The 12,350-nt window shown below is 31.3% G+C and overlaps 2 protein-coding genes across 2 annotated transcripts; one reads left to right on the forward strand and one right to left on the reverse strand.

Annotated features, from left to right (window-relative positions):
- Positions 1-687: 687 nt before the first annotated feature.
- LOC114393548 (F-box/kelch-repeat protein At3g23880-like) lies at positions 688-2,063 on the forward strand. Its single transcript, XM_028354903.1, has one exon. It carries the CDS (start codon positions 688-690, stop codon positions 1,843-1,845), a length of 1,158 nt encoding a protein of 385 aa, XP_028210704.1. The 3' UTR covers positions 1,846-2,063.
- A 2,143-nt stretch (positions 2,064-4,206) lies between these two features.
- On the reverse strand, positions 4,207-10,166 carry LOC114391420 (NADH-cytochrome b5 reductase-like protein). The gene is made up of 13 exons (XM_028352424.1): positions 9,870-10,166; positions 9,670-9,712; positions 9,507-9,582; positions 8,446-8,505; positions 8,293-8,343; positions 6,923-6,977; positions 6,750-6,820; positions 6,615-6,666; positions 6,078-6,155; positions 5,741-5,830; positions 5,541-5,654; positions 4,605-4,673; positions 4,207-4,526 (listed from the first exon to the last, which is right to left on the reverse strand). Exons 1-13 carry the CDS (start codon positions 10,011-10,013, stop codon positions 4,470-4,472), a joined length of 960 nt encoding a protein of 319 aa, XP_028208225.1. The 5' UTR covers positions 10,014-10,166; the 3' UTR covers positions 4,207-4,469.
- Between the last annotated feature and the right edge of the window lie 2,184 nt (positions 10,167-12,350).

Here is a 12,350-nt window from a genome sequence, read left to right on the forward strand (position 1 = left end):
GGCATTGCAGAATGAAACAAAACGATTTCGTTTATTTCAAACCAGCAAGTGCTTAGTTGGGCTTCAAAGCATTGGGCTCCCATTTGACCCATGATACAAAACAAACACAATAAAGGAGCGTGTAAAATTGAATTTTTACTTTTTAAAATATTTTTTTTATTGCGTCATCGTCTTCCAACAAAGCATATAAAAAAAATATTTATAAATACACAAACTATATTATAATTAAATTTATATTAAATAAATATTTTTTAACATATAAATCTAACTTATAATTCAGATTTATAATAAATAATTTATAATCTGATATAAAGTTTATTTTTAATTATTGATATTTTATTTTTATAAAAATGATCTTTTTGACTGGGAAATGAAAATTTAATTTAAAATATAATAAAATTATTATATTAAAAGAGATAAAAAAATATGAAATCTCAAAAACGTTCTTGTTATAAAACGAAAATCTTAAAAACATTCGTTAAAAAATATTTATCTTGAAAGCGTTAAAAAAAAGCTCTCTTATCTTACGAAGAGAATATTTCTCATTCGAGATAATTATTTTACTTTATATATAAATATAAAGATAGAAGATTTATTAAAGGAGTTTAGGTAAAATGATTAAATAGGATGTGTGAATAGCAGTAAAGTCGTATTATAAATAGGAATTATTGGTTAGGGTTTTGGAAGATGGCAATGGTTGTTGGTGGTCTTCCACGCGCTGCTCCAGTACTTGCTGAGGATCTCAGCGTGGAAATTCTGTCATGGCTCCCTGTCAAGGTTCTCATTCGATTCAAGTGCGTTTCCAAGACTTGGAATTCCCTCATCTTTCATCCTATGTTGGTTAAATTGCACCTTGAAAGGTCCTCGAAAAACACCCACACCCTATTAAAGTTCATAGACATCAAATGCGAAAACTATTACGCATATCCCTGGGGCGCATTCTGCTCCATACGCTCTTTACTCGAGAACCCCTCATCCACTATTGATGACGGTTGCCACTACTTTAAAAAAGACTGTTACTTTTACGTTGGTTCCTGCAATGGCTTGGTCTGCTTGCATGATTATTCTTCCGATGAACAATGGGTCCGATTTTGGAACCCGGCCACAAGGATCATGTCCGAGGATTCGCCACACTTACGTCTCCATTCCGGCTGTTACAACGCAGGACCCAATTCTGTGGAGTGGTTTTTAGGGTTTGGGTACGATGATTGGAGTGACACGTACAAGGTGGTGGTAATCCTTTCCAATACTAAAACACATGAAATGGAGGTGAGTGTTCACTGCATGGGTGACACTGACACTTGCTGGAGAAATATTTTAACTTGTCCTTGGTTTCTCATTCTGGGACAAGTTGGACGGTTTGTGAGTGGCAGTATTAACTGGATCACTTGCGGGTCTACTGTCAATGGATTCTTAGTTTTTTCATGCGATCTAAAGAACGAGACATGCAGATATTTGTCCGCGCCTGATGCTCCTTTTGAAATCCCTATAGCTTTGCCTTCACTTGGGGTTTTGAAGGGTTGCCTTTGTGCTTCTTTTAATCAAAAGAGCCATTTTGTTGTTTGGATAATGAGGGAGTTTGGAGTTGAGACGTCTTGGACTCAGTTGCTGAATGTTAGTTATCAACATCTTCAATTGAATCCAATTCATGGCTATATAAATATTACGATTTTGTACGTGTCTGAAGATGAAGATGTCTTTTTTCTGGCAAGCCATCAAGATGCGGAGTTTATTCTTTATGATCAGAGGAATAACAGAATAAGCCGTACTGGAGATTTCAACAACTGCCACAAATCTTCGGCTTCGTCTTATGATTATGTTCCAAGCTTGGTTTTGCCATATTGAAATTAAGTTACCTGCATTTGCTTATATCAATTTATGTTAAATTATGTAAGTCTTTCAGAACCTTGCAATTTAATTTTTGGACAGGACAGCAGCGTTTATAATTTTGGCAGTTCCTTGGTTTGATTACTCTGTTGGATGATTTTATTGGCTATTGTTAATTGTGTTTCTGCATTGGTTTTTGCTGCATTTTCTTTTCTTGATTGATTCTTTGTTTACATCTCCTTAACTCTTTCACTTTCTCTTGTAAAGTTGTAATAGAATCTTATTTTCCATGAAAATATGTTTGAAACATTTAGCAAGACATGAGTTCTGTAGATGCTATACTCTTCCCACTTTGGCATCTAGTGTATGAAAATTTCACTTTTTTTTCAGTCTTATCCTTCGAAGTTGTACCATTCTGATATGTAAAAAACTCACTGGTTTCTCTTCTTAATCCTATGACTGTTTTATTAGAAAATGCAGCCTTTGTTGCAATAACACTCCCCAATGTAACAAAGTCATTTTCAAATTATAAATCTACAACCTCAGCTTTTGTAGCTATGATTCTGCATTAGTTTTAGGTGCCTTTTGATGACTCTCTTGGGTTCTTTTCAGATCAATAATTGCAAACTAATATTTAACAGTGTAATGGTAAGCAAATGGCTAACCTCTTAATAACAAGTAATCTAGGTGTACTTGAAATATTATCTGGGTTTAGGAATATTGCTGCAGTTGCACGTAATCTTGCTTTAATATACCTGTTAGTATTCTATGGTTGTTGTATGAATTTTTTGTTCTGTTTTTATCCCTCTCTCTTTGGGTTTATTTGCCATATAGTAGCAGTTAAGGCTAGAAGTGATTTTATTATTTTTTATTTCAAGACATAAAAATGAATATTCAAGTGGGGAAAAAAAAACGATGTCCTCATTGAATTTGTTTCTTTTAGTTCATTCTAAAAAAAGGTTGATCTTTTAAACGTGCCCATTTTATCAGTTTTTTCATGGTCGTAGTTAATTTATTGTCGTAAAGTTATTATTTAATTAAATTATCAGAAAAAAAAAATTTAGTAGAAAATAATTAAATTATTGTGAAGAAAGTTATGGAACAGATGCAGAACTATCAATTAATTTTATTTTTATTAGAAAATATTATTTTGTTTGTAATATATGCAAATACTTTTAGAAGATGAAATTAAATGTAGCTATATGATTTCTACTAGGTAATAAAATAAGATGTATTACCATTTTGCATTTTATGATTTTTTAAAAGCTACATAATCATATAAATATATGAAAGAATTAATATGGTGTTATAACAATGTTTCTTAAATACATTGTTAGAGGTTTAATTCTTACATTTGTTTATATGAAGCTTTTTGCTAAGAAATATTAAATGGATATATGTGTATTCAGATATTATTCTGACTCTTGGCCAGAAGATACTCTATCTATCTAGTCACCCAAAATAAATTATACAGGAGGAAAGTAAAATTTAGATAAATAATTCTCTTACGTAATGAAAAATGGTTTGAGAAGAGTTATTCTAAGTCTTGAAAGAGTTATTATGAAAATAAGATTAAATGGTAAAAAAAATTTGGATCATCAATTCATTAATATGAAATATCTATTTATTAACTTTCTTGGTAATTACTCTTAGTAAAATTTTACTTAATCATACTTTTTTTTCATCTATAAGAATTAAATATGAAATCTTACTTTAAAATTTCAAAGTCGATGCTCCAACCAATGACATGTTAGTGAGTGGTAAATAATTAATGTAAATTAATCTTTTTATAATCAAATTTAGTTTAAGAAAATTTGTTTATAAACTTTTTGTTGACAAACATGTGTTAGAATGATAATTTTGTTAACAGAAGATATCAAAGTGTTTCTCTTTCCTTCTTTTTTAATCATCCAATTCATCTTATATCTTCAACCATCCCTATTATAAATTAATCACAAAACAAATGTTTCTAGGCTTTATGTTCAAAAGTCCCAATTGTAATTTAATATAATTACAAAATGAAAGTTTCTAGGTTTTATGAATTTGTCAGGGCTCAAGAAACTTAATGCAATGAAAATAAAACAAATTGGGGTTTTCTTTTTAAGTTTTAAAACAACCCTATGGAAAATGTCTTTGATGACACTAACGTACAAAATGTTGATTTTTCCTATTAGGTCTCGTACAGAGTTGAATTATCCGTTGGTTCAAAATTATGGTATAACTTTATAATTATAACCTTTTAAATTAACTTTTAGAACTTTTTCTTAGAAAAAACACTAAAAAATACAAATAACTATTATTTAGATTTTCACCTTTTTTTTCCTTCGAAAAAATGCCCCAAACCTTTTAGGGTGCTATAGTTTACTCTTAAAGAAAATGTTAGAAAATAGGGTGGGAGAAGTAAATTTACCCCCACAGATGCCCATTGTTGACATCCATGCTAGACAACCGCATGATTAAATATCCACAAAATTTTGAAAATACAAGATACCATTAATAATTCTCTATGCTCTGTAATTCAAGATTTATTTCATGTTGGAATTTTCAACCGCACCTAACTGTTGTTATCAGAAAACCATTTCAGTACACGATTTCTGCAGCGGACAAGTGCTTGGAATTCAGATGCAAGAAAACTAAATTTCTCAGAATTTGTATACCATTTGTTCAGTGTATCCAGCCTCTTTTAGGATGCCAGAAACCTGCAGCAAATCAACGATAAGGTGCATCAGTACAGGGATCCAGGAGATAAAATCAGACACCATAAATTAATTCCAAACCTCTCCTTGTGTCCAGTCCTTGGCCTTTTCTCCAGATATTGCTTTCATCATACCCGGGGGTCCACACACCTGAAATGCAGGTGATAATAAAGGTTGGGAGTTAACAATTAACTATAGAACTTTTGTAATAGTAATGAAACTTTGCAACAACCTCCACCTAAATCCATCTTCCAATAAACCTCATGGCAAAAACTGAAACATTAACAAAAAATATGAAAGGCAGAAAAAAGTTTTGGCATAAGCCTTTCGATACAGATCAAGATTATTTGCACTAGCCTTCAGAAATATTAGTGTCCATCGTTTTAAAATTTAATAGATTGATTTTGAACTGTTGAAAGTAATTGGGATTTGTGCCCAGATTAATCTCAGTTGCAAATTTTACATTGGAATGTGCACACACTGCATAATATGGGAAATTGATTATTAGTGTAAAACAAGCATGCCTTACTAGAAGAATAATGGTCTAGTGCAATAACTTGCCATGGAAGGAGCTCTAAATATATTGAGGTTTCAACTACAAAGCACTGACTGAATCCCCTACTGTTGCTCCCACTTTAGTTTACCATCCTCCTGAACTCAGGACATGAACCTCCTTTGTCCAACCTCTGCCCCCCCCCCCCTCCCAAAAAAAAAAACTGAAGTCATTCAACTCATATGGAGTAGCACAGTTGCTTCTGATTAAATGCAGCTATCCTGGTTAGTGGTTAGCATTTGGTAGGAGTTACCAAAACATGTTTGAGATGCGCCTTACTAATCTATATGGATGATTTCAGCTATCTGATGTGGATTCTCATTGTTCTCAAAAGAAAAATAAAAATCATCTTTTAATTTCCCCAAAGGTTCAAATTGCTTAAATACATCAGTAGGACAATATTAGAGGAGTTCCGTTAATACTATGTAGTATATGTAGGTTTTACTTGACAAAGCAAAACTCACAAGTATTAGAGTATCATCACTAGGACTGGGTAAGCCTTTCACAACCACATCCTTTGATATGTAACCTGCACCTCCTCTCCAATTTTTCGTTGGATTATCTACAGTGTAGAATATCTGCAAATTTTGCCAAAAAAAAGTTTCCAATTAATTTATTCATAACATTGGTTAATAATGTTATCTTTGCTAAACAAGATTTTTACCTTTAAGTTTGGGTGGCTTGTTGCAAGAATGTCAAGCTTTTGTTTAAGCAGTATGTCATCCGGGGAGACATTAGCATAAAGTAAAGATATCTGTCCATGAAAAAGACCACTATAAGCAGTGATATTCTTATGTAGTTAACTTTGTCAGAAATACATTTAAAAAATTCAATATACTTGGTATACACAATAAACAAAATGACAGTACATAACCCAAACAGTTTGAATAAATTAAAACAAGAACTATTCATACCTCACTGTTTGATAACATAATTAAGAGAAGAGTAGAGAAAGGAAAACTATATCTTGGGGGAAAGCAAAGCAGAGGTTTATTACCCACCTGAGTTTTGTCATCAGGATTCCTCAATATAGCTTCAATTACCTGAAGCATAGGAGTAATTCCTGTGCCTCCAGCAATCTGAGTGATGCAATAAAAAAAAGGCTTAAAAAAAGAGAGCTCAGGCATGTGTAGCATGGAAATCAAAATGAGATATTTTTACAAATTAACTTAATGTATTCATACCATTATATTTACATGAAATACAGTGATTAAAAAAAATGAGAGGCAGCAGCAAAGTACACTTTTGGGGAGAGATCTATGCAGGCAACCAAACAAACTTTTGAGGAAAAGGAGTAACTAATTTCTTCCTTTCCCTTTTTCAAAGGCAAGGTGACTCTACTGGTTACAAAGTAGGCTTAATTTATAAGTTGGAAAGTATCTCTTATTTAGGGCAAGAATCGTTTTTTAGGAGCTGCATTCAGTAAACTCATTGTCCATCTTAAGATTATATGTTAATGGAATAATGGACAATTAAAATGGTGATACTGAACACCATATCCAAGCATTGTCAATGGCTACTAGTGCAAATATGCTTACCATGCCAATATGCTTCTTCATATTAGGAGTATATCTGAGCTTTTCAATGGGCCTGAAATAAGCAATGGGTTTCTTATATAAAGTTAAAATATGGAAAGTATTTCTGATCTTAAATTGTTATTGCAAACGACATACCCTTTCACTTCAACAACATCACCCGGTTTTAAGCTTGCAAAATGCTGGCTCATTTTCCCTTCAGGATATACCTGCAACAATTTGAAAAGTGGATCACCCAATTGCCTCTTTAAAATGGTAGGCTAGATGATCAACAAGATGTGAAAAGTAATGCCTCCATAATGGTCACACACCTTGATTAGCAAATCAAAATAGCCATTTGATTCTGGATCTGAAATAGGAGTGTACCTGAAGATTCAGACACAAGCACCCTTTTTAAATTAACATACATGAAATATCAACAGTAAGTGAGAAATTATTAGCATCTCCAAAGTGAACTTTCCGATGAGTTGAAAATTTTAGGGTCTTATTCTAATATAACCTTCCCAGGACCACACCTTCTCCCTCCACCAAATGTAAATAGCACTGATGGGTTTTTTGAAGCTAGGGAGAGTAGACGTGTGCAGCCTTACAGCCACATGCAAAGAGGCTGTTATAAAACTATACAATAATTTTTTTAATTTCTATTTTTTAATACTAAAACTAACTTCATTTAACACCATTCAAACAAAACACATTGTTACATAAATTTTCTTTAGATAAACAAAAACAAAACATAAAATGTATTATTTTGATTTCTTTTAATTAATTCTCATCTAAAGTAACTCTACACTACTTATCCAAATAAACACAAAATGTCATCAGAAAATTTTAGAAGTTGAGATTTAATGAACTAATCTCCTAAAGAAATCTAATAGTACAGCGGGCTGGGCTAGCAGCATTTAAGTTATAGAATCTCTTCTACTCTTGCAACCTACAAATGTAATTATCTTAAATAGTAAAATATTGTCTCAAAAGCATAAACTAAATCCTTCACCTGGTACTAATATATACAGTGCATACATGTTGCAATTCTATTATCTATACCACTATACCGCATCATCTAGTAAAAAAAATTGCTTTGTCATGCTTTGTAAAAGTTAATGGAACCAAAACATAACATGATAAGCATTACATTATTCAAAGACAAATAGTGTTCAAATTTACAATGAAGAATTCCTGCAAGGTCAGAAATGCTACACATTTCAAAGGGAACCAAAAAAAGAAAAAGAAAGAGTAACATGATAAAGAAATAGAGAAAAGGAAAATATAATCAAGAAACAGAAGAACTAATTGTCTATTATGGTGGAAAATAAATAGATGGTGTCCTCTAATCTTAATTTATTCATAGCTAAATAAATTTGAGGTCAACAAAATAAGTGGAAAAGAACGCACACCATATGAATGATTTTTAGACATTCACAACTAACAATGTAGGGTCGAGAGGGACCTTAACAAGCATTCTGAAAAGCTGTACTGATTAATCATACTAAGGCTATCAGTGGCAAACAGAAAAATAAGTGCACTGAAAAAACAAATGAAGCCTACAATTTAAGAAACTGATATTCAATATAGAACAATCGTGAAGGTTTTAGACTGAAGAGTGAAGATTACATGATCAGGAGCCATAATAAAGAAAGATCTGGAGATAAAGTACATCCATTGTCTGAACAGGAAAACTTACGGGCGTATGACAAATTTTGGTTTTCCTTCAGCATCTTGTCCCAATGGAGCCCTGCAGTTATACAGATGATTTGACTCCACATTGTAGTGAAACAAAAAAGAAATATATTATACCAATAGCAAAACCATATTAATTATTGACAATCTATCACACCTTGTAAGGATGCAAGAAGCAATATCCAGACCCAATTTCTGAGTGGGATCAAATGAAAACCTGGCATCAATCACAGGGGGAGAGACATAGTTATACAAATAGAAGATAAAAGCCTATTGCATTTCCACACATGATATTATTAAAATAGTAATGAGAGTATTGAGTACATTTTGCTATTTGATCATGAATATGTGCAACAATGGTGAATCCGTGTCTTCTATGATTTGGCTTGAATTTGTGCAAACAGTTGAATTAAATTAAGCACTTTTCATTTTTTAAAAGAGCCTTATCACATGAGAACTTGGGAACTTACAGCTTATCCTGGCAAGCTTCACCATGAAACTTAAAGAAAGGTCACGAACCACTTTCATAAACTTAACCAAACACTTGCTTAAATGTTTATACGATAAGCTCAAATAAAATAAATTCCAAAGAACCTCTTCCAAATGCCCTACTCAATCTCTAAATTTCCAGCTTTTGCTTCAGTTGTAGTGCATATTATGATAAGCACTTCAATTCTCTTGACTAGCATTTTTTTATAAATAATTGGATGTGATAAGAAACAAGACTCCATTATTGATAGATAAAATATGAACACCATTAATATTATTCATTTACTAACTGTTAGTCAAATAAGATGATTTAGACTTTAAAATGAAACAGTCTGCACAAAATTAAAGAATAGTTTAATTTATTCTCTCATGAAAACTCACACCAGACTTTTCTCCTAGAAAGCAAGAACGTCGATTTAAGGATATGCCAGGTTGAGATGGGAACTACAAAGATTTGCTTTACTAGAGCATCACTTTAGCTCTAACATGCACCGACACTTTGTTAGAAACAGCATTAGAATCAGCATATAGTGGGTTCAAGTCCACAGAAGAAGGGTAAGAGGCACACCTCTTAGCTAGGTTTGTATGCAGGGTTGGAATGAAAGAAATACAAACTCACATTTCACTCCATTTATATCAAACGAACAACTAATTAAAAAAAACGTAAACAAAAATTAAAGGAGAAAACAAAAGAAATTTAATCGTGTGCAAATTGACGAGTTGTCGTACCTGAATAGCTGGGTATTGTGACTAACCCTAGCAGTATCCTGCAACTTAAACTCGACCCATTTATCCGGAACGAGTGCTGAAAAAGGAAAGTTCGGAATCTTATTCATTATTACGCAATTGGAAGTGAAAGGAAATCACAAATCAAACGCGCAACCATACCCACCGATGTTTTTACTTTCCACTTGTTCTGCTTCTTGTGAATGAGCCTGCAAACAGTCACCATGTACCAATTGATTTAAAACATTCTGCTACTAATGTTGATGTTCATATAACAAAACAAATTTAAAAATCTAGAATTATCTTCTTTTTTTTAATTGAAAGAATGAAATAAAAAAAGTGGAGTGTGAAAAGGTGAATAATTACGAAGTTGGGAGAGGAATGGTAGAAAAGGAAGGAGACTCCGCCGGAAATGGCGGCGATGGCGGTGAAGGGAAGGCGGAGATTGGTGTGAGAGGAATTGGATGGGATCGGAGTGGCGCTCGCAAACCTCCTCAAGAGAGCAGCCATTAGGGTTCAATCGTTCAAGCAATGCACAGATTCGACAAGCAGGGTTAAAGTTGTGTTCAGGTGTTCAACCCCAACACACTCTTCAGTCACATTCACGCCTCCTACAAGATGCTTTGTCTAAGTAATAAACGACCAGTCGTTGCCGTTGCTTCATAAACCCTTTTTTTAAGACAGAATTAAGATTTTAATCCCTTTCGTTTTTTTTGTTGGTAATTTGACTTTTTCTGGTATACCCAATTGAAAAGGGAAAAAAAAAATTAGTGCCTAGTTCAACACAGAAAAATACTCCCTGTTCAAATATACTTATAAAAAATTATATCTGCGTCATAAAAAAAATTTAAACCTATGATACGTTAAAGTATTTGTCTTATCTTATTTCATTCTATTAATCCTTGAGTTTGTGAATTTGACTTTTGATACATATACAACATTAAGAATTGGACTCTTGCTTTTCACATTTAAATTATTGGATATATATCGAAATCAGTTCAGGATTTGTATTGTTTTATTAATTAAGGCATTAATCTCTATAAAATTAAGGTTTAATGTCAACTTTTATCCATTAATTTTACTTTTAGTTTTGTTTTAATATGTTAAGTTTTAAAAAAAAATATTTTGATTTTTTTGTTTTCCAAAATTTTGTTTTGATTATTTTTGTATTTTCCATTTGAAATATTTAATTCTATCATAATTTTAAATTTTAAAATAATCAAATATAATATAATGAGAGTTTATAGACCGTCAGTATATTTTATCTTAAACTTAAGAACACCCTCATCAACCTTAAGTGAGTACAGCTCCGACCACAAATCTCTAGTCACTCCCTCACCTCATCCTCAAGGTAATTTCTTTGTTCCCACGTTAGTTTTCAATTTCATTTGAATTTTCTAAATTCGTAATATCTATATTGTTAATGTTACACAAGGACTTGAAACGCTTCTTATTGTCATCGTTTTATCACCTCGAAGAATCGCATTTGGTGTTTTTCTTGTTGCCATTTTCTGTTTACATTTTATTCGTGTTCAATAACAATTCATGATCTTTTCCCAATATCTTAATCATGCCCCCATTTTATTAATGATGAGCTTTGTAATGAATAGAGTTCTATAAATAGAATTGAATGTTCCGAAAAAGATCAATAACAGTATTGAAAGTAGGTATCTCAAAAAATTATTTTTCTTTTTTATTTTTGATTTAAATGTGTTGTTTATGATTGTTAACGTAATCATACTAATATATTTAAATATTTTACATTTGGTATTTGAACCATCTTTGCCTATGTTTTGCTTTTATTTTGTCACTCATACTTGTTTTATTGAAATATGGACATATTGGAATTAATTTTTTTGTTTGTGATTTAAACTGATAATTATAACTTTGTAAATGACAATCACCAAGTTCCATTTGGATCCGCGGGGATACAACCAGGTCAAAATGACATGACTGAAGGTCAATAGCATTACCTTTTCTTTGAAAGTCCATGTATACCTTTTGTTTTTATAACCATTTTTGTATATGTGCTTTAACATGCTGAAGTTATATTGTTTGCTTTTAAGTTTTATAAAGTGCTTTAATGATTTTAATTAATATGTTGTTCATAATTAATTTATTACTTGTGTGTTGGAGATTAATTTAATTATGAGTTTGCATGTATAGTTTTTATTAATAATTATACAAATGATAAATAATTAAATTAAATGATTTAATACATATATGATTATGAGTTATTTAGTACATTTTATCATGTTTATTTTTTTTAGTTTAATTGTATGTTTAAATTTTGATATCTATTTAAGCATGCGATATTAACTTATAAAAAATTGCACATTAAAGTAATGATTAAAGAGCTTATGTGTTTTCTTTTATTGAATAATGATATGCATAAATTTTTTATTTATTTCTTGAAATTTATATGTATGATTTATGATTATTAACATGCAAAATTATGTTAAATAATATTTATGCAATGTTATTCAATTTTTTGTATTATTGAGAATGTTATGCAAATATTTAGCTCTTTATTAAGAATTAATTAATGTTAAGTGATTAATATAATTTAATTGATTAGAGAATAATCACAACATCTTTAATTGATTAGGTTTTTATATATTAAGTGTTAAAATCACATTTAAAACAGTAGTTGTGATTAATCATATGTAATATAATATAATCCACTCACATGAATTTTATTATATTTATATGACTAATTAGAATAAAATATCAGATTGTATTTCTTAACTTACTGTTCCGCCCCTCTACTACTTGTTATTATGAATGCGAAATCTTATCGACAAGTGTACCGAGTCGTACAAGTAATAATTAAACGGTAAAAAATCG

This window comes from Glycine soja, chromosome 17, assembly GCF_004193775.1.
Source record: "Glycine soja cultivar W05 chromosome 17, ASM419377v2, whole genome shotgun sequence".
NCBI classification, from domain to species: Eukaryota; Viridiplantae; Streptophyta; class Magnoliopsida; order Fabales; family Fabaceae; genus Glycine; species Glycine soja.